A 23,064-nucleotide genomic window follows, 5' to 3' on the forward strand; every position below is an offset into this window, starting at 1 on the left:
AATATCAAACTTTGATAAATCTATCTAAATATCTCCATGGGAAATCATAGTGACAGGTGAGATATTAAAATTAAAATCACAAAGGAAGGCAAATATCAACTAGCTTTGTTAAGAACATGAATCCAAGCGCATAGGATACAATTTCTTCTCTGCTGTGTTTTGTTCTCCTCCGATGAACAGACAGCCATGTGTTAGGCTTTCCCTGGTTTGGCCATAACACTGTCCCCGGTCTCGTCTGTTGACACCATATGGGATTGTCACGCTTCTTTGTTTATGAAGAGTCTCCTGGAATCTTAAAATTAAGTTTCAGTATCAGACCAGCATCCAAAACCAATCCAGATACATACTTAGACTGGCTTGGTGTTTAAAAAGACTTCATGTCAACAGTTAAAAGTCAGAAAATTTCTTTTAAAAATTAGGGTTCTTGACTTCTCTTGGAAAGGTTAAAATATTTAGAAGTGCAAGACCCATATTACTGCATGGAGACTATTGCTCTTAACCTAGGTCCAGGGGACCCCTGTGTTTTGATACAGTTTCCTCCGTAATCCTATGTATTTTATTTTCTTTATTTAAAAGAATCATCTTGAGAAGGCATCCATGGGCTTCACTAGACTGCCAGAGGGGTTCATGGCCCAATAAAGGCTGAGACCACCCTAGTGTAGAGCCAAGCAGCAGCTGTCCCCTTGATCCCTGTTCTCATGATTCTTTACTTTCTCTGAAGCCACGCATCTGTTTTCATTTTCCATTGCACTAACAATTTTCCTGGAGTCAAGAAATATTTTCCTGTAATTATGTCTCTATCAAAAATTGGAAAAAGAAAAATGAATTGAGGGCTTTGGAATTCTTACACTAAGCTGCTCCACTTATTTATGCCAGCTCACTGGCCTCTGGTCCACAGGGATTGCGTTTAACATCCTTGAACACCAGTGAAGCACAGCCGCCAACCAGTCAGAATGGTTGCCATCTGTGCACAAACAGTGCCGGTGCGTGCCCTATGAACCTCAGTCCTGTGCCTGGAGGATTTCCATCCCTGCTTCAGCAGGCTTCTCTAGCTCTCTGGGTATCATTCCATGTTGCATCTGTCCTTCTTCCTGGAATATCAGGGAGTGTAAGCAGTCGGCTATTTGGAGTGTGCTTGGGAGCATCCTGGGGAACTAGGATAAGATCAATTTCTCCTTTTTGGCAAAGGAGCAGAGATGCCAGCTCCACCCTGCTGTCCAGTCTCTGGACTTGAGGGGAAATGGAGCTGATCATCATCATGTCCACACTTGTCCTGCATAGTGCAGTTAACAGAGCCGTCTCCCTGGGCCCTCAGCTGAGGGATCCTCATACGAAACCTTCTGAAGAAAGAGCTGGAACTAACTCCACTTTGCAAAGGAGGACCATGGACAGTCAAAGAACAGGAGCAGCGAAGTCAGAAGGAGAACACAGACCTGCATTTTAGTCCATGAAAACACTCGCTCCTCAAGGGAAGTGGCTTTTTGGGATTTCCACAGCAAGTGCTTAGTAAGTCTTTTTTAAAAAAAAAAAAAAAAAAAAAAAAAAAAAAAAAAACAGGCCTTGTTTAATGCATTAATATTTTAACAGAGCAAGTCTGGGCCTTTCAAGCAAATCTAGTCGCTACTCAACAGTCACCTTAACCTTTATGCTAGGTACAAAGAGAGACATTTTGGATTTTATATGGAAGATGGGCTTTTTGTGACAGTAAAATGTTTTATTTTATTTTTACAAATTATAATACAATAAAATCGACTTTTTCTTTTGATGTATAAAATTTTAACCCATGTATAAATTTATGTAACCACCTTCAGGATACAGATCTATCCCTCTAAAAAACTCCTTCATGCTAGTTCTTTGTCTTAAAAAAATTATACTGATGTACATGTAAAATGAAAGCTACAAGGATATTTGTAAAGTAAAGCATACATTTTATCCATATGAAATCAAGATAGAATTTCTCTCTCTTTCTCTCTCTTTCTTGTGTGTGTGTGTGTGTGTGAGTTAAAGGATTGTATTTCCTTCCACTTTGGAGGATATAAATTCTTGAGAAATAACCTATATAGGCTATCATTAAAGAGAATTTTCAATAATTCTTTAAAGCAATATGATGGTTTGACCATTTTCAGATTGTGATGGAAGGCATAAGAGGAAGCAAGGTGAACCATTGGGGTGGTGCCTAAACATAGTGGCCCCAGGAGTGAGGCTTCTGAACATTTTCCCTACCCCAACCCACGAGGTCTTCTGCGCCTATACTACTCCCCACTCCCTCCTCCAGCAATGGACTGGATATCTCTCCAGGTTTTTCCTCTCTTCTCTCTCCTGCCTCCTTTCATATCCCACCAACTTGCCTCTTTTTTACCTTCTGTGGAAACAAAAGTGACTCCATCTTGGATGCTAATCCACCATCTTGACTTTTCATCAGCCCCAGTTCTATGAAGGCCTCCTGATTCCTCCTTTATTTACTGTCCCTAGTGTAAGAACATGTGCTCCTGATTTTAGATCAAAGCAATCTTGATGTTTTCACACAAATTATAGGCTATGACACATATAGCATTCTTGCTTGTTCTGGATGGTTTAATTGTCTTGCTAGAGTACGTATACCCTTTCCTTATGGTGGATAAGCCTTGGGTTTGTGGAGTAACCATGTGGAGAGCTACCTATCTTGGGGCCACCCAAGACCATGCTTCTGTCTGTAAGTTCTCTCAATGAATTACGCAATACAAACAAAGTGGATTTGTCTACCACCTCCTTTCAACATCTGGGGGCTGTTAAGCATATATGGCTGTTTTACAGAACTCCTAGGAAAAGGAGATATAAAGATCCAAGAAGAGTGGGAAAGAGAAGGTGTTCTGAGAGACAGGAATGTAAGAGTGTATTGACAAAAGGGAAAAGGTATCCTTTTTCTGTCCCACTAAAATTTTACCTAGTTTGGACTCTTCCTGTTCACCTAACATGGCCTAAAGTAACAGGTAGCTGTCCTCTCTCCCTACCTGCTTTCCAACTGGAGAGATTACGCAGCCCCCTTCTCCCACCGACACCTGGGAAACAGCCATGCACCTGCCTTCCAGCCTTGCAGCCTGCTCTTCTGCACTCACTTGGTCGACCCTACCCTTGGGCCCCTCCCTTAGAAGAAGGATGGGAGCTGAGAGAAAAGGGAGGAGGAGAGAGAGAAGAGAAGGGAGGAACAATGGGTACAGGTAAAAAGGAAGCTAATGCTCACTTGCATTCAGTGAATTCCTAATAAGAAAAAAAGACACAGTGCCAGGTTCACTGCCCTCTATAAATATTGGAACAGAGAATATTTGCATAATCCAAACCGTCTTAATAAGACTTCTGAATTCTGTAAACAAGTGCACCCTTACTAGATATTTTTGGAAGTAGCTATTTCTTGGGATTTCACAGGAAGCGGAGCTTTTATTTAGTCACTAAAACTAGTGTCCTTTGGATAATGCTTGCTATGACACCACATATGAGAGGCTGTTTACTAAATGATTTTCACTGGTTATGATATCATCTAGTTGTTCTATGTGACTTCAGTGGGAAAGAGAAGAAACACCTAAGTCAGTGGTTTTCTCATTTTTAAAACATTAATTATCATTATATCCAAATGAGGCTTCACATACAGTGTTAAGGTAAAGACCAAACTGTATTCATTGTATATGCATATATATGACATATATTCAATAGACTACAACTATACAACTATTTTCAAAGTATATAAGCTTAAAAAGAAGAAACAAAGAATGATAGAAAGTGAATTGTTTGTGCTTCACTGAAAAATGTACAGGAGTTTGATATAATCGAAGAACTGCAACCCAGTGAAATTTTGGCCATAAGTAAAAAGCACTTGAATATCTTAGTTAGTTTTGGAGTCAAATTTGGTTCCCCCTACATGGGAATGAACTCATCCCACAGGCCCATATCAGCTTACAGAGTTGTATGTCCAAAAACGAATAACTACATAAACCAGATATTGAGAGTATGAACTTTTCCCAGTTTCAACACTCAGCTATGCAAAGATTTGACTTTATGTTTCTATAATAGCTAGCTTTAACTTTTGAATCCTTGTTTCAACTTGGTAGCAGAAATGTTAAGTGTGCCCATTTGAGGTAAAACTTAGTTACTTCTAGAGTTAAAATCAGTAAGTTTTGGTTAAATAGCCATTTCAAGATGCATCCCTGCTCCGGCTTCCTTCCAGGAGAGATATAAGTACCAAGACGACTTCTGTATTGTCCAGAAAGGTAAATTTATGGCTTAAATATGTTGTTCTATTATTCACAAGGTACTTCTGGGTCACCTTTGCTATAAAAGTGGAGAATATTTTTAAAATAATGTTAGGACACACTCCATAAAAGTTTTACAACTCACTTAAAATCATAGAAGAGCTGTATATTTCAAGATGAAGATTTGAGCTCTGGTTATTTAACAGGGTCTTAAGAGGCAGGAATTGCTGTGTCAACTAATGTTGTGCACTATATTTCATTACTGCCTTTATGTTTTTTTAAATACCTCAAGAATAAAGTTTATTTAAAATGTCACACTTTGCAAACTGCACATTATATCCATAGAATATAATAGTACCACTCCCGTTCCTTTTATTTATTACAGTAGATTAGTTATGGACCCTCTGCCATAGTATCTTGGCTTATTAAGATACTGCATGCTAAAAAGCATAGATGGCCCTGTAATGAGCAGTTACAAAATCTAGTCACCCATTCTTCCTTGGCTCTCTTTTTTGTTCAGAGGGAAAAAATGAGGATTGGACCTGGGCCTGAAACATTAACCACCTGATTCTGCTTGTGGGGTGGGGACAGAAAAGGGCCATCTCAACACTTAATTATCGAGAAATCCTCCATATCTCTTCAGGATTAGAGAAAAAGATTAACAATCATCAACGTTGCTTGAACAAATCTCAAGTTCAAATTCCAGAGGAAGACAGGATGGTCTAGGGTGATCAAAACCTAGAGCCAGGGCTGGGCGCAGTGGCTGACACCTGTAATACAGCACTTTAGATGCCGAGGCAGGCAGATCACTTGAGGTCAGGAATTCAAGACCAGCCTGGTCAACATGGTGAAGCCCTGTCTCTACTAAAAATACAAAAATTAGCAGGTTTGGTGGCGGGTGCCTATAATCCCAGCCACTTGGGAGGCTGAGGCAGGAGAATCACTTGAACCCAGGAGCTGGAGGTTGCAGTGAGCTGAGATTGCACCATTTCACTCCAGCCTGGACAACATGAGTGAGACTCTGTCTCAAAAAAAAAAAAAAAAAAATCATCTAATTCACAAGAATTTTTTTCGCTAACATAAGTCATCCATAAACCTCTATGTAAGGTGAGCCTTTTATGAGACAACTTGATCCCTACAAAGTATTCAATAAAAACAACGGACACTAAAAGAGAGTCTTAATTAAAAGGGACAATTTAGAAATATTTTCTTAATTGACATCAAGAAAAAAGGTAACTTTAAAAAAAATCTGTTTTTTTTTTTTAAACAAGTGTTAGTGAGGATGTGGAGAAATTGGAACCCTTGTGCACTGTTGGTGGCATTGCAAAATGGGGCTACTGCCATGGAAAATAGTGTGATGGTTCTCCAAAAAATTAAAAATAGAATTACCATATGACCCAGCAATTTCACTTCTGGGTATATGTGTTAGTCCTTTTTCATACCATTATAAAGAACTACCTGAGACCGTGTAATTTATGAACAAAAGAGGTTTAATTGACTCACAGTTCCACAGGCTGTACAGGAAGCATGGCTGGGAGGCCTCAGGAAACTTACAATCATGGTGGAAGGTGAAGGGGAAGCAGGCACATCTTACCACGATGGAGGAGGAGAGAGAGATGGAGAGCAAAAGGGTCACACTTTCAAACAACCAAATCTTGTGAGAGCTCACTATCACAAGAACAGCAAGGGGGAAGTCTGCCCCATGATTCAGTCACCTTCCACCAGGCCCCTCCCCTGACACATGGAGATTACAATTCAAGATGAGATTTCGTGGGGACACAGAGCAAAACCACATCCGTATATAACCAGAGTCTCAAAGAGATATTTGCACATCCATGTTCACAGCAGCACTATTCACAATAGCTAGGAAATGGAAGCAATCTAGATATCCAACAACAGATGAATGGATAAACAAAATGTGGCATATACATACAGTGGAGTATCATTCAGCCTAAAGAAGGGAGGAAATTATGTCACATGCTGTAGCATGGTTGAACCTTGAGGATATTATGTTAGGTGAAATAAGCCAGTCACAAAAAAAAGATCAATACTATATGATTCCGCTTATATGAGGTATCTAAAGTAGTTAAATTCATAGAAACAGAAAGTAGAATGGTGGCTGCCAAGAGCTGGGAAAGGGGGAGTGGGAAGTTGTTGTTTAATGGATATAGAGTTTTAGTTGTGCAAGATAAAAAGTTCTGGAGATCTGTTTAACAAGAATGTGAATATACTTAACACTACTAAACCGTATACTTTAAAATGGTTAAGATGGTAAATTTGACATTGTGTGTTTTTGTTTAATTACAATTTTTTAAAAATCTGTTTGTCTAATGATCATAATGAAGATTAATTAAATTGTGCTCAAAAGATGTATTATGGGATAGGAACACAGGTAATTTTATTCTCTTTATTGTTGCTGGACCAAGTTTTCTGCTTCCTACATATCAGAATGGCTAGGCATTCCAAGATAATCTATCACCATAGAATCTAAGGATTAAGCATCATTTTCAAAAGTAATTTGTGATTCAAGAGTTGCTTAGAACCAAATTTCCCTAGGAAATGTAATGGTTTGGGTGTTTTGTTATGGGGTGGAGGGAGAAGGCGTGGTGGAAGTTGGCATGATCTCTATTGGGGTGGGGCTTTTTGTATTTTTGATAGAGAATAGCTGTATTAATCAGATCAGTAGTGTATTATAGAAGGCATATGTCTTATGTTTCATTACTTAGTTTTATGTTGTGCAGCAGCAATTTGCTAACCACAGTCCTGAAGAAATACAGCCATGCAGCAAAAGAAGCATTTATTATCAGAAACACATTTCTTTTCTGACATTACGGGGGAGTGGGAGGGAAGGTCCGGATTAACTGTACTTTTTAATAAGAGATGGAGTGCTATTGGAAAACTATTAAGGAAACTGTGGCTTTAGCTCGGATTCAAGGAAGCCCATAAGAAAAATTTACTGCCTTCCAGCTTAATACTGCAGCAGGGCCCGTTCTACAGACCCACTGCTGCCTGAATGATTCTGGAGAGTATTTGCAAGCTGGGGTTGTTCTAGGAGAGGCAATCAGCCGCTGATGAGCTCCCCTGCTTAACTTTCCTAATTGATTCCACCAGACCTCCTAGTAGACTAGTTGCTAACCCTGCCCCATCCCAACTCTGGCCTGGCTCTTTCTGATGGCAAAGTCTTCAGAGACCATTTGCCAGTTTGGAGTTGGGCCTTGGAGCTGCAGAACAGGCTTGTAAAGCAGATGCGTAGTGAATGCTGCAGCCAAGTGCACAGCACATTTTCCTAAGTGGAAATCCTATGTTACTGACAGAACATTACTTAACAGTAGGTGGGCAGTTCAATCCTAAACAGCTCAGTTCTTCCCCATCAGAGACCCTGCAGAAGCAGGCTTCTGCCACAGCTGTGGGAGGAAGAACAGTCCTTGTAACTGTTAGGAGCAGACAGTGGCTAACAGAAACAGTCTCTTGGGAAGTCCCTGTCTGTGATTTTCCTACGTAAACACAAGAAAACAAAACCCCTGGGCTTGCCGTTCACACAAGCAAGCTGCACAAAGCTTTCTTTCCTTCATCCGCATGCGCTAGTGTGCTGTTCTTCCTTTAGGTTTTACTGCTGCTTAAAGGTGTTTTTGTCCAGATATGTAAAGGTGCCTCGCCCTTCTCCTTCTCAGGAAAAATAACTATTTATTGAGAGCCTGTTGCCGTGCAGGAACTCTGTATCCATCATCTCACCTCTTCCTCATCAAGCACATCTCTTCCGAGTGAGTTGCCAAATTACACTGCTGGCTTCCCAACCTGAGGTTTTGCTTCTGTTTACATTTTACCAGAGCAAGAGAGAAAAAGTCACATATGATGTGCTGTCTTCTCATCTTACTAATCCCCTCTTCCCCAGGCCTTTCCACATCTAGAATTAAATATCTGGGCCTTGGCAGCCAGGCCAACCCCTAACATCAGTAAAGCCCAGGCAAGAGCACACATGGATGCCCATATGCCTAAAGCTGTAAGAGTTATAATGCCCCTTTAATGCCTCCTCATATCCACGTTGGATATGTGCATTAAAATTCATGAAAATTAATTATTGGCCAGGTGTGGTGGCTCATGCCTGTAATCCCAGCACTTTGGGAGGCCAAAGTCAGAGGATCACTTAAAGCCAGGAGTTTGAGACCAGCCTGTGCAACATAGTGAGACCCCATCTCTACAAAAAATAAAACTTTAAAAAAAAATTAGCCAGTTTTGGTGGCAATACCTTTCATTTTAGCTACTCGGGAGACTAAGATGGGAGGATTGCTTGAGGCCAGGAGCTACAATCGCGCCACTGCACTCCAGCCTGGGCAACAGCAAGAATCTATTTCAAAAAAAAAAAAAAAAAGGATTATAATAGCTTAAATTGGAAACAATCTAAATATTCAACAATGGGGCATTGATTAATTTGATTATAATATTTCTCCATATAGTAGGGTATGAGATCATCATTTAAAATTTTTAGTGATATTTATAAGTTATTTTGAGTTTATTAAGTGAATAAAGATTATTAAAGTGTCTTTGTAATTATTGTTTTGTTTAAAGTATATGTACACATAAAAAGATGATCCAACAAAATAGTTACCATCTCCTTGTAGTGACTTCATAAATTATATTTTCTTCTATGTATTAGTATTTTCTAAAAATTGGTATAATGAGGGGAAAGAAATAAATTTATAATAAAAATATTTGTATGCTTTAATCTAATAATTCTGTTTCCAGGAATCTCTTTTAAGGATCAAAGATGTGGTTAAATATCACAAGATAATTTATCACAATGTTATTCATAATTTTAAAATTATATCAGCTAGGCACGGTGGCTCATGCCTGCAATCCCAGCACTTTAGGAGGCCGAGGTGGGTGGATCACCCGAGGTCAGGAGTTTGAGAACAGCCTGGCCAACGTGGTGAAACCCTGTCTCTACTAAAAATACAAACATCAGCCAGGTGTGGTGGCACGTGCCTGTAATCGCAGCTACTCGGGAAGCTGAGGCAGGAGAATCGCTTGAATCCGGTAGGCGGAGGTTGCAGCGAGCCAAGATCGTTTCACTGTACTCCAGCCTGGGCAACTGGAGACTCCCTCTCAAAAAAAAAAAAAAAAAGTAGAAATAATTCAGTAAGATGGTTGAACCTTTGAAACTTCCTCATGTTTATTCTGTTCTTAAAATTTTCTCTTTTCCTCAGAGTGACTAGCAATCAAACTCTTTTTTAAAAGGCCTACATGTACTGGTCTATGTGGGCAGAGAGTACAGGGAGACTCAGAGAGTGAGCATGCAAACACTACATCCAGGACTGCAGAGGAGAAGATACCCAAAGGATAAAAAGATGCTCACTGAGTCAGGTAGATGAAAACCAGCCTTCCTGGTGTAAGCTCTAAGCAAGAGGGGAGACCATATACGGCCATAGCCAGGGAGTGGAAAACCCCCAGAATTTTAGAAGGAAAGGAACCTTGTGGATTCTTCAGCTCCAGGAAATGGCAAATACACCCCTATCCCCACCCCACTACCATTTACACCTACCCTAGGATCTTCTATTCAATTAGAAAATCTTTCATTTATCGAGCAAATATTTGTTGAGTGATGTGTCTGGCATAGACAAGAGAGGAAAGGAGGAAGTCTGTTTGTTTCAATTAGCCAAGTTGGTTTATTCATCTCTTCCTTCTTTAAACAAACGGCTCCTTCCCTCCCTCCCTCCAGACAAGTAACTTGATCTTTTCACATGACCCTACATCCTTGTCCACAGTGATTGGTTCCCTTCAGTGGTGGACAACTTAGCCAAGCTGAGCCTAGCTCCCTTGACCATTGCAATTGATCAAAGGGTGGTCATGTGGCCCAAAACAAGCCAATCAGACTTCTTCCCTAGTTTTTTTGCAAAACTTTATGGGGAAGGAGGGCTCCTTCCCTCCAGTTAGAGAGCCATGAGCCCAGATGTGAGCCTGGAAACTGCTAAACGCCAGAAAAGAAGCAGAGGGGAAAATGAGATAATGATCAAAACACTCAGAGACGCAGGAGGGAGAAAGAGTCCTGCTGGTATTTAGAACCCTGTCAGGTCTTTCTGAATCACCCATTTCCTCTGTCCTTCTGGCTGTCTGGTTACCTGAGCCATTACCTTCGTGTTCTTCTGAAGCTATTTCCTATTGTATTTCTGCCATGTGAAACCAAAGGGTGATCCCCAGCACAAGGGTTTGGAACTGCAGAGCTCTGTATGAGCTCTGGTAAGCCTCCTGCGCCTAGTGAAGACGACAGGTGCCAGATCAGAAGCTTTATTAAGATAATAAGGGAGGAGGCCGGGCACGGTGGCTCACACCTGTAATCCCAACACTTTGGGAGGTCGAGGTGGGTGGATCACTTGAGGTCAGGAGTTCGAGACCAGCCTGGCCAACATGGAGAAACCCCCGTCTCTACTAAAAATACAGAAATTAGCTGGGCGTGGAGGCGTGCACCTGTAGTCCCAGCTACTAGGGAGGCTAAGGCACCAGAATCACTTGAACCCAGGAGGCAGAGATTGCAGTTGCTGTCATTGGAGGGAACTCATTGTATTACCTTTTACCTATTAATATAACTGCGCCTTCACTTAACATTAATGCAAACAATCCTTGTTGAATACCTGCCCTGTATTTCCCTCACCAGGTTTTGGCCTTTTAAATTGAATTCATGCATGCCCGTTCTTCCTTCCTGCTTAACTTCATTCAGCCTACTAGGAAAGGTAAAAGGGAGGATTCCACTTATGCCCGTAACTGTGAAAATGCAACATATCTTTAGTGGAAAATTTACAAACAACCACAAGATGGGGCTGTTATGCAAGGAAGTAAAAATTAATGGTTGGCGGGAAGAGGATGCAACAGTTTCCAGCATCCAGGATAGGATATTTAAATCTTTCCTCACTAGAAAATAAGGAAAGGAAAATATTTTAAGAACATATATTCATAAAAATCAAAGCACTACTTATAACAAATTCAGGGATTACTCTTTTTAACAATCTAGTGTTCCTTTTTGGGAAAGTGATACATAATTATTATAGTAGATATTTTCTGCCTATATCAAGGTTGATTGCTTGTCTTTCTTCCGGGTTTTCTTCTTCCTCATTCTTCTGTCCCTTTCAATGAAAAGCCATAACATAAAACTAAAATACATGCATTAATTTATTAATTTATTTACAGACTTCTATGTCCTCTGTATTCAATTTCAAAGACAAAGAAATAGCATTTGATATATTTAACATACTCTTGTTTCCTGGTATCTTCCACCTCAATCTAAATTAAATCACTTTGACCTCATTTTTCCCCCCTTGGGTTTGCAGTTTGAAGATCTGGAAAATTCTTGATTAATAGCAATAATGTAAGGTAGCCACGTTTTTAGAAAATCCAGAAGAAGCAAGAGGAAAGTGAACCCTGCATATCCCTTTGCCTTATGAGAGACTACAGCATTTGCTGGGGCAAGATGACCACAGAAGGCAGCCAGCTGGAGAATGCCCATTCACCCTGGAGCTGTGCAAAGCAGGAAGTCTGCAGGTAGATGCAGGGGAAGCCACAAAGAGGAAGCATTCCTGTTCCTTCTAGGGCACAGTCCAGTCTGCGTTGCGCTAACTCAAAACTGGGAGCCTCCTGTTGAGAAATGGGAAATCTAAAAATAGACCTGCAGAGAGTACTTTGACCTTGGCTTGAAAGTCAGCCCAGTGCTATGACAAGAAAAGCTTTTTCCATGAAGATTATGTTCTTAAAAGCCATATTTCATCTGCACACAGACTCCCCGTAAAGCCACACTCAGAAAATGTGCGTCTTGGCTATCCTTCAACCGCAAAATCATTATGTTAGGCTCTGGCTATTCTGGACATTAGATGTCTATGTAAGGGTTTCTTTCTGAAATTCCTTGTACAAAATGTTAGGGGTTACAAACTGGATTAATAGCGACATTTAAGCAAATCTGCTATTACTGTTTGTATCCAATACCTTATGATTTTTGGAAAGAATTCAAAGACAAAGCAGAAAAATTGTTGTATTCAAGTAATTCAGAATGTACATGCTTTAGAATTAACTACAATAAACTAATAACTTTTCCTGAAGAAATCTAGCCAGAAAGCCAGGAGAATATATTTCGTTAAAGCTTTAGTAATTAAATCCAAAATTAAAGGGTACTGTCCTATAATTTCTTGCATGTGTTAGAATTATAATATTTAAAATTTGCAATATCAAAGCATTTCAGGAGACCATCATATGTAGTCTGCATGTATTTCAAGGATAACCCTTAAACGGTGATAAAAAGCTATTAAAGAGGGGAGAAAAAGCACTTTTATATACTTAGGTAACTTTCTAAGGAACAGCTGCCACCAATTAAACAACAAATACCTTTTAAAGACTCTTGGAGGTTCAATGTTCTTTCAGTGGACTGAAAAATCTGGGAAAATGGACTTCATTAGCAACTACAAAATTATTGAAAGGATATTTGAAATGGCATTTAATACCTGCAAAGACAGAAACAATCGGTAGTTTAAAATTTCACCATAAAGATTGGTAAATAACACTGATTACAGGTCTTATTCAAACAGAAAATAATGAATATGTAATGAAAAGAGAATAATGATCCAAATTGCTCTTAATCTTGGAGTTGTGCCTATTGATTGGCCTGGAAATAATAGTGCTAATCTTACAGTAGGAAAGTCAAGTGCTTTAGAAAGTCATTAGCTTTAGGGAAACAGGATACCCATTTCATTGTACCAGTACAGTATTTTATTGAGTAAAGCCTCAAACAACTGTGTGTTTAAGAAAAATTCCAAGGTTAGCCTAAGTCAAATAACATTCCTCTCCACTCTGCTTTGTAACTGGTAAAAGCAATTTAGGTACTCTTTCTAATTCATCCAACTAAACACCTACTGTATTCCTGCAACACAAAATAATCAAATGCAGTAAATAATTCAGCATTCCAGAAGGTAATTATTGATCTCCCACTGGCTTATTTCTAATAAGCTGAAGAAGTAATAACCTTCTCAAAATAGTAAATTTACATTTTAGACTGGCATTCCTGAGACACTCTGGCAAAGTTTCATGAACGAACATATTTATAAGCAAATATACATTAAAAAGACACAAAGTCTTTTAAAAGTCATAATTTCTCATCTCTAGGAAAAGCCTCAAAGGATTCTGAATTTGAAATATCTTTACTTCCCATTAACTTTCCATGTATCCAATTACAAGTTAAATTTACATTCTTTTCAATCCATTTTTGAGACCTTAAATGTATTCTTAGATCCTGAGCTTGAAAATTGATTGCTTTTATTTTAATTTAAATGTTAACACAGAAGCATCTGGTTAATGAAAATAGAGATACGTGAAAAGCCAGGCACAGTGACTCATGCCTGTAATCCCAGCACTTTGGGAGTCCGAGGCAGGCAGATCACGAGGTCAGGAGTTCAAGACCAGCTGACCAACATGTTGAAACCCTGTCTCTAGCCGGGTGTGGTGGCGCGTGCCTGTAATCCCAGCTACTCAGGAGGCTGAAGCAGGAGAATCGCCTGAACCCGGGAGGTGGAGGTTGCAGTGATCACTCCACTGCACTCCAGCCTGGGCGACAGAGCGAGACTCTGTCTCAAAAAAAAAAAAAAAAAAAAAAAAAGAGAGAGAGAAATACGTGAAAAACCCACGCTCCTCTTAGCAAATGTGCACGGAACAAGGAACTGGCCGGTGTTAAAGGTTGCCAGGCAGGGCAGCAGAGAGCACTTTGCAATGACATGGTTAGATGAGGCCCTTAAGACCAGCTGTTTGCCAGGGAACACTCAGGGCACCTGAGAAGTGGGTAAGATCAATTTGTTATGGGGAAGTCAGCTGAATGCAGAGCTGAAAAGAGAAAGTGCAAGCCAGAGGGAAAAAGAAAAGACTAAGTCAGAGTGGAAAGAGCTTGGGCTTGGAAGTCACGAAAACCTGACTTCTGACCCTTATCAAATGTGTCACCTCCAGGAACGGACTTCGTCTCTCCGACTTGGTGTTTTTCACGTGTCAACTGAGTATAATGATAGCACCGCCTCACAGAATTATTATAGGGTTATAAGATGATGCATATCAAGCACTTAGCACACTGCCTACAAGTACACAGAAAGGGCTGAGCAAAGGATATGAGTATTACTACTGACTGCTGCTGCCAGAGAGGCTGGCAAAGGGAAGGTGAATGCCAGTCTCAGAGAAGGATACAAATAGGTACCTCACAGAGTCAAAGTCAGGGAGGCAAAGGAAACAAGGCAAAGGGAACTAGGATGGTGTGGAATCTCCTCACTAGGCTTTGCATTGAACCAAGGACCTTCTTGTACACAAAATCATGCACACTGAAATATGTCCCTTAGAATGTTCACCTTTCCTGACCCTGTCTTAAAGATACCTTGCTCTAAATCCAGTCATTTGTAACAGCTGCTCTGGAAAGCAAATCTGGTGTCATTTCAGATCTGACAAGTGCCTTTGAGTAAGAGCAGGAAGGAGAAGCTCATCCCATTGAAAGGCTTCCTCGAGTATGCCTAGGAAAGCACCCACTGGAGATGGTTTGTTAGCTTGTTTGCCAAAACAAGTGATTCTTGGTAGTTGCTTTTATTTTTTTAATTCATGTGAATGGTCCCTTTATTTTTTAAAATGTGACGTAAGTATCTCTCCCTTGTTTCTGGAGAAGATAGTGAAGTTTCCATGCATCTGAGTGCAGACACTGCAGTCTGGAAGATGTGAGTGTTCTGCTTCATATTGGGAATTATGGACTTTTTTTTTTTTTTGAGACAGAGTCTCATTCTGTCATCCAGGCTGGAGTGCAGTGGCGCGATCTCGGCTCACTGCAAGCTCTGCCTCCCGGGTTCACGCCATTCTCCTGCCTCAGCCTGCAGAGTAGCTGGGACTACAGGTGCCCGCCACTACGCCCGGCTAATTTTTTGTATTTTTGGTAAAGACGGAGTTTCACCGTGTTAGCCAGGATGGTCTTGATCTCCTGACCTCATGATCTGCCCGCCTTGTCCTCCCAAAGTGCTAGGATTACAGGCGTGAGCCACCGTGCCCGGCCGTTATGGACATTCTTAACCACATTGTGCTCTTGAAGAATTAAATAACTCCTTATTGGCCATAAAATGGTGTTTGTAAGCTGAACTCTCCCCTACTTACTGCCCTTTAGGACTAAGAGCCCAGACTTGGGGAAAGGGAAATGTGCTTTGGGGCGTTTTGCTGATGACTTTAGCTGCACAGTGTAATGAGACCATTCCCTGGGTGAGTGTGAGGAGGGGATGAACACGCCTCAGGACAGAGAAGGAGAGAAGCTTATTTGCTTCAAGGGGACTGATGGTTGGGCACAGGACTGAGGCTTGCGGATGCCTAGAAGTCCTATGTGTGGAGTGTGAGCTGCTCCTGGCCATGGAGAGGCAGGCCTTCAGGGGCTGGGCCAGGACCATGAGGTTTGTTTAGGGTCAGCTGTAAGCCGGAAGAGTCCCCACTGGTCCCTGCAGTGTCAAGCACTCAACTTGATTCCATTGGCACTTAGTAAAGTTTTTATTAAGTATCATGTTACTTTTCATTTTTGGTAAATGGCAGAGCCATATAAATTCACCAAAATGTTCAAACTGAAAACTTCCCTGTTCCTTCCCACTCTTCCACTGAAACCATCAACAAGTACTATCAATTCTGCCTCCAAAGAGCCTTAAGCTCAGGCTCGTGCTTTGTTTGCCTCTCCTGTCTCCCACCCTGATTCTGATTCTGTTGTTTTCCACCTGGGTGACAACAGGATCCTCTTCCTCTCCTGGCTTTCTCTCTTCACCTTCTATCCCATTCTTTACCAGCAACCTGAGGATTCCCTTTACAATATAAATGAAGTCAAGTCATTCTCCTGCTTAAACATTTCAGTTTCCCAGTATTCTCAGGATAAAGATCCAAATGCTTAGCATGGCTTGCAAGGTCAAGTCTGGGCTTGGTGAGCTTTGGAGAACTCAGTGAGAGCCCTGGCCTCTGGGAAAAGCTGCCTGGAAAACACAGTTATAGTCAGTGCAAAGTGATCACTCAAAGTGTGGGCTGCAGGGTAGGTGACAAGAGACCGTAACAGATTTCTTGAGATTCCTTCTAGAAGGGAACCCAGCAGAACAGGCTCCTCATTCCTGTTGGTGAGAGGTTGTGATAGGGCAGTAAAGGAAACGACTAGAGGTGTAGGCACTGGTTAAGATTTAGGGATATATCAGTGACACACCCAGCCTAGGGTACTGTAACTGTAAATCAAAACAATCTTCTTTTAGTCTTAAAAACAAGAACCAAAAATTGTACAATTTAACATGTAATAATGGCTTCTATTTATCAAGCATCTGCAAAGGGGCTGGCTTTATGCCAGGCATTTTACATATTTGATTACAAAAACCTCATAAGATAATTATTATCTCCATTTTTGATATATGGGAACCGAGGCTCAAAAGGTTACTACAAGTCAAATGAGTAATAAGGCACAAACTTTAAAAAAAAATTACCAAATTGCCTTGCTTTATGAAGGAAAGGGACAGATCTAATGTTAATTTGTCATTAACTGAGGAAGCACAGAAAGTTGGGTGTTTACTTGTTTCTTATCCATCTCCCCCGACTAGGAGGACAGAGCTTCATGAGGGGAGAGCCTGTTTTGTTCACAGCTGTCTCCCCAGCACATTGAATAGTGTCTGGTCGCAGCAGACCTGTAGGGGTTTGTTCACAGACTGAAGCAATGAAGTTTGACAGCTGCTTTCATTACTCAGTGATTTTGATTCAGAGCTTTATAAAAGTAGGAAAAATTAGTGTGAATATCCATTTTTCCATAGATTTGGTGTTGGATTTTCTTTTTCTTATTCTCTCCACTAACGTACTGTTATTAAAATACAACTAAGCCTTATTCACCGGGAGGTTTCCATTAGCAACAAGAATTAATTAAATTATGAGTCATCAGCAGATGACATACTAAGGCAGATTATCCCTCGACAATGATTGTTTTTTATTTTTCTAATTATAAAAGTAATATAGTAAAGAACACTAGCAAGATTTACTAATTTTAAAAAGTAAAGTATGTACTGTTATGAAAATATTTCTAAGATATATTTTTAGTGAAAAGAACAAGATGTAGAATAGTGTTCATGGTAAGCTTTTCTCCCATGGGATAATAATAATAGTTATTGAGAGCTTACTGGGTGCCAGGCATTATATTATATCCACCGCATGAATTATCTCATTTAATCCTTCAATAACACCATGTTGTTGGCACTATAACATTATTAGTACTATACTCCATTTTAAATAGTACTATTGCCCTCATATTATTTTTCTTGTTTTTATTTCAAAACAATCCAGCACTTAGAGAAATGTTGCAACATGCAAAATACGCATACACACACACAAGCATATACATGTGTACATTTTACATCTGTATTTACTTCTATATACCCATATATTAAAAGCCAGGAGGTTGTACTAATATCTGCAATTCCATTCCTATGCCACAGAGTTGTAGTTTTCTCTCTTTTTTTTTATTTTTATTTTTTGAGACAGAGTCTCACTCTGTTGCCCAGGCTGGAGTGCAATGGTGTGATCTCAGCTCATTAAAACCTCTGCCTCCCGAGTTCAAGTGATTCTCCTGCCTCAGCCTCCCACATAGCTGGGATTACAAGCACACACCACCACACCTGGCTAATTTTTGTATTTTTAGTAAAGATGCAGTTTCACCATTTTGGCCAGGCTGGTCTCGAACTCCTGACCTCAGGTGATCCACCCACCTTGGCCTCCTAAAGTGTTTGGATTACCACAGGCGTGAGCCACCCTGCCCAGCCAGCCCTCTTTTTATATGTATATTTATTCTCCCAAATAATGCGAAGACTGGCTCCAATTGTCTTCAATTTATTTATTCATTGAATCACTCTCCTGTTGCCTCCACTGTCCCTATTCCTGGCAGGAATGTCTCTCCTCCCACTAGTCTCCAGCACTCCGCATCGGACCCTCTCACCGCCTACAACCTCCAAGGCCTTGTGCCCCATCATGCTGTGACACCTCCACCAACACAAAAGTCCTTCTTCCTCTGTGTCAGGACCTCCCTGAGCCCCCTAAGTTGTGACACCCCACCTCCCCATACCTGACAAAGACAGCTCCCTTGCCCATCAGGGATAGCCATGAGAAAGTAGCTCCATGGGTTCTAGTATTTTGAGACTGCATCAAACTTAATATGTTAGCACCTTTGGTAGCCCATTCTTAACCTGGACCAGCAGTTAGACCTAAAGCATAGATGGTCATTTAGCTAGTCATTTGCATGATAATTAAACATGAGAGATGAAAGAAAAGAAAAAGGAAAAAGAAAAAAATTGTACCAGGAAGGAAGATATTTCATGAGCTGAATCCCAAGCAGCAAAGTCACCACTAATGTCACAACGGTGTTGCCAGCTAATAATGGGGCTGCTTCTTAACTGTTGGGAAATGCAAACAGCACAACATTAAAATGGTTCTATTTTTTTCCATCCTTACAATAGCAACACAGCAATAGAGTGCTGATCTCTGAAAGACAAAGGCTGTGAAAATATACATGCACTTAAGCCAGGGGGCACTTGGGTTGTGACTTTTCTTTCGAGATATTTGGTAACATATCCCAAATCCTCAAACCACTCCAGGGATCTTCCCTTCAAGTACAGTCTGAATCACCTACCTGTCTCAAATGTCCCAGCAAAGCTCTTGCTCTGTGCAGGCAGGCCTGCCAGATAGCTGCCTTTTTCTTTTCCTCTTACCTTGGCTAAGTGGCTTCCAAGGTGTTTCGGAAAGAAAAATATAGGATTCAAAATAAAGAGCAGAGAGTTGGGCCAGGCCTGCATTGTCCTCTAACTGTGATAATGGGTGGCTGCTCGGCCCCTGGTTCATCTTCCACAGCAAAAGCTGGACCAAGGCCTGCTTTTTCTCTATAATGGTAGGATTGCCTCTGGCTTCGAGTTGCACGTTTATCTTTAGTACTCATCACTTCGAATTTGTTATTACTTCACCCTCCCCTTTGTCTTCACTTTTATCTGTCTGTATATTTCCCAACAACCTGTTTTTACCTCATCTCCCTCTTTTGTTATTACCACTTTTATTCCCTGCCCTACGTCCTTGGCTTCCCCTGTAAGCACTTTGAAAAATAAGGTGAATTTTATATCGGTAAAAGATGCTGAAGTGTGAATCTGTGAAGCCCCCGCCCCAGTAGCCTCCTTCCATGTGAGTACCTTCTTTCCATGTAAGGTAACAGCTCTCTCTTTTTTTTTTTTTTTTTTTGGTGCTCATTCTCTCCAGGCAACCAGGAAAGCTGTCCCCTTCAAGGAATGGCTTGATCTAAGATCCACTCATGGGATACAACTAAAGAACAAAACCTCCTGTTATCAGGTTGCACATGTCCAGGTATTTGCAAGCAGTATTTTGCTTTCTTAAATACCAGACTGTGGCTAGCAATCTTCCCCCACTTCAGGTTATAGAAATTCAGAGCTCCCTATCTCAAGACCAGGAAAATCCAGAGCAGACACACGTTTCGTGAATATGACCAGGAATAAGTTATTTCATCTTGGGAAAAAAATAAGACCAAGATCTAGGGCTTGCTTGATGTTTCCCAGTTGTTCTTCCAGTCCACCCTATTCCCTTCATCACTCTTCTCTGTGCCCCAAGTAGGAGGCTGACCTATTGGGCTGTATAAACAGGCTCTTTTGCACTATAGCTTCCTATTGGATTCACACCATGGGGAGCATTGGAGATCAGAAAGAGGGTAGAATAGTGAGAGCAGAAGGCCAGGCTATTTATTCACTGGCTCCCTCAACGTGGGCCACTACAGGCTGGCTGAATATCCCCGCTCCTGTCAGGTGACCCTCTCTCTCCAGCACCAGTCACCATTCTGTCCTTTGTCCCATCAGGCCTTCTACTAGCCCAGGGTACTGCACTACCCCTTATGATTTCCCTATAACCTGCTAATACCTTTATAAATAATCTCCTTAATAAACTCTACTCAAATTACCCAATTTGAGCGGACCATTTGCTTCCGGCTGCTGGTTTGATGCTTACAAAAGATCTCTGCTTAGGCAAGGCAGAAACAGGTGCATTTGAGAAATGGCAATGGCAAATGATCAGGAACCCAGTTACCCGGAAACTGAGGCCCACGGTAGGAATTCAAGCAACTCTTGGCACAGAGAGACAAAGGAGAAACTTCTTTACTGAGGATTAGCGATACAGAGAAGTGAATGCAGTTACAGACAACTGGAGGTACTAAGCTCAGATTATTAATAATAACACATTTACCATGCACTTATGATAAGCCAAGTACCTAATAAATACCCTGTCACATTTTAGAATTTTTTATCTATTTTCCTGATGAGGAAACTGGGTGAATTGATCATTGCTGTTTTGTAGACCCAAATTCCCTCCTTCAGCATCTTCTAGTAATAAAACTATTCTCTCCTGCAAGGAGCTCATTTCACAGGTTTTAACCAGTGCTAACCCGGGCCTTGCCTGTCAGAACATACCTCCTCCCATGCACAATGCTTGGCTCAGTAATGGACATGTAACTCTAACAGGCCAACAAGTTTCTCCGAGATTTGATACTTGGACCTAGAGAAAGACTAGAAGGATGATGATAGCAGCAACCATTGCTTCAGGCCACCTTTCCCTCTGCTTGGAGGAAGCCATCTCCAGTAAGAAATCATTTAGCATCAGCAAAGAGAACAGGAGAGAGAGACAAAGGATAGATGGAGGAAGAGCAACAGTGAGCACAAAAGAAATGACCTTATTTGCTACTGCAGCCAGTCTCTCCAGTGAGTTTTATCCTTCAGTTTTCCAGTATTATGAGACAATGAATACTTTGCTTTTACTTAATATAAGTTGGATCTCTCATTTATATTTCCAAAAAATCCTGTAAGTATGTTAAGGCTGCCTTGCAGAGACTCTTCAGCTGGGCAGTGATCAGCCCATGCATGTGAGAAAACTACCAAAAGTTGGATAAAGAGCCACTCAGAAGGAGCAGGTAGAGCAATCTCCAGAGCTTACAGAGATCCAGAGGCAGGAGAATCACTTGAACCCAGGAGATGGAGTTTGCGGTGAGCTGAGATCATGCCATTGCACTCTAGCCTGGGGTACAAGAGCAAGACTCCATCTCAAAAAAAAAAAAAAAAAAAAAAATTTGAAAGGCGCAAAATGAAGAGAAAAACACATTATCTTTTCTACCATTCTTACATTAATACTTATTTTTAAAAGTTTTAATAACTTTTTTGACATCATTTCTCCCTCTCTCTCTCCTTCCCTCCTTCCCTTTTTATCCTAATCCCTCTAGTTCAATCTCCATCTTTTTTGATGTTTTTAGTATACTTCTCTTATTCTCTCTCACACTCACTGATTCTTTTTGGGTAAGTGTATGTGTGATTTGAATAGCATCCCAAAATAAAATAGATATAAAATTTTTCTTAAATTTTATTCCATTTACTTTTTAGACTTTTTTGTTAAAATCTAAGACAAAAACATGCAGGCCTACATAGAGTCAGGATTATCAAGATGTCATTAGGCAATAGAAATTTGTCAGCTTTATTAAAATTTTATGGAACTACTGTCATATATGTAATTCATCATTGGCCGAAACGTTATTATGTGGTGAATGACTATAGCAGTCATGGTTATTAAAACAGGTTTATAACTATAGTCTATATGTTTAAGAAAGTAGAGGAAACCATAAGTGTGTTAAGAAAAGACATAGATGATGACATAAAAGAGACCCAAATAGGCTGGGTGAGGTGTCTCACACTTGTAATCCCAGCACTTTGGGAAGCCAAGGCAGGTGGATCACTTGAGGTCAGGAGTTCAGGACCAGCCTGGCTGACATAGTGAAACCCTGTCTCTACTAAAATACAAAAATTAGCTGGGTGTGGTGGCAGGCACCTGTAATCCCAGCTACTTGGGAGGCTGAGGCAGAAGAATCGCTTGAGCCCAGGATGTGGAGGTTGCGGTGAGCTAAGATCACACCATTGCACTCCAGCCTGGGCAACAGAGTGAGACTCCGTCTCAACAACAACAACAACAAAAGACCCAAATCAAACTTCTAGAGCTGAAAAATACAGTATGTGAGATGAAAAATAAACTAGATGGGATTGAAAGTAGATTAGACACTATAAATGAGGACATGTCAATAGAAACTACTCAAAATGAAACACAGATAAAAAATGACTGAAAAAGATCAACAGAATTTCAGTGAGCTGTGGGACAACTTCATGCCGCCTACTCTAAATGTAAATGTGGTCTCCAAGATGAGAGAGAAGAGAGGACAGGAACAAAGTTTGAAGAAATGTGGCTGAAATTTCCCCAGATTTGTTGAAGAACATAAACATATAGATCCAAGAAACTCAATAAACTTTATTTTTATTTTATTTTATTTTATTTTTGAGACAGAGTCTTGCTCTGTCACCCAGGCAGTGCAGTGGTGCAATCTCGGCTCACTGCAACCTCCACCTCCTGGGTTCAAGCGATTCTCCTGCCTAGGCTTCCCTGAGTAGCTGGGATTACAGACATGCGCCACCACACCCAGCTAATTTTTGTATTTTTAGTAGAGATGGGATTTCACCATGTTGTCCAAGCCGATATCGAACTCCTAACCTCAAGCGATCCAGCCACCTGGGCCTCTCAAAATGCTGGGATTACAGGCATGAGCCACCGTGCCTGGCCTCAATAAATGTTAATGAAAAGAAAGATGAAGACACGCATCAAGGCACATCGTAATCAAATCAGGGAGCCCATCTCAGTGGGCAGCATCCCCCACAGTCATTTTTGACCTTCAAAGTAGAGTAATCACAGAGGATTTCAAGGATTCAGGCGTGCCCTCCACTAAAGT

General features: G+C 40.8%; 1 protein-coding gene across 1 annotated transcript in view; it reads right to left on the reverse strand.

The window, feature by feature from the left end:
• The window catches only part of UPP2 (uridine phosphorylase 2), a 263,171-nt gene that overhangs the window by 117,047 nt on the left and 123,060 nt on the right, over positions 1 to 23,064 (reverse strand). The window contains exon 4 of the mRNA XM_063646019.1: positions 5,723 to 5,812. Within this exon, the coding sequence (XP_063502089.1) occupies positions 5,723 to 5,812 (90 nt within the window). The remainder of the gene's footprint in view (positions 1 to 5,722; positions 5,813 to 23,064) is intronic.

The sequence above is a fragment of the Symphalangus syndactylus genome, chromosome 9, assembly GCF_028878055.3.
Source record: "Symphalangus syndactylus isolate Jambi chromosome 9, NHGRI_mSymSyn1-v2.1_pri, whole genome shotgun sequence".
Taxonomy (NCBI): domain Eukaryota; kingdom Metazoa; phylum Chordata; class Mammalia; order Primates; family Hylobatidae; genus Symphalangus; species Symphalangus syndactylus.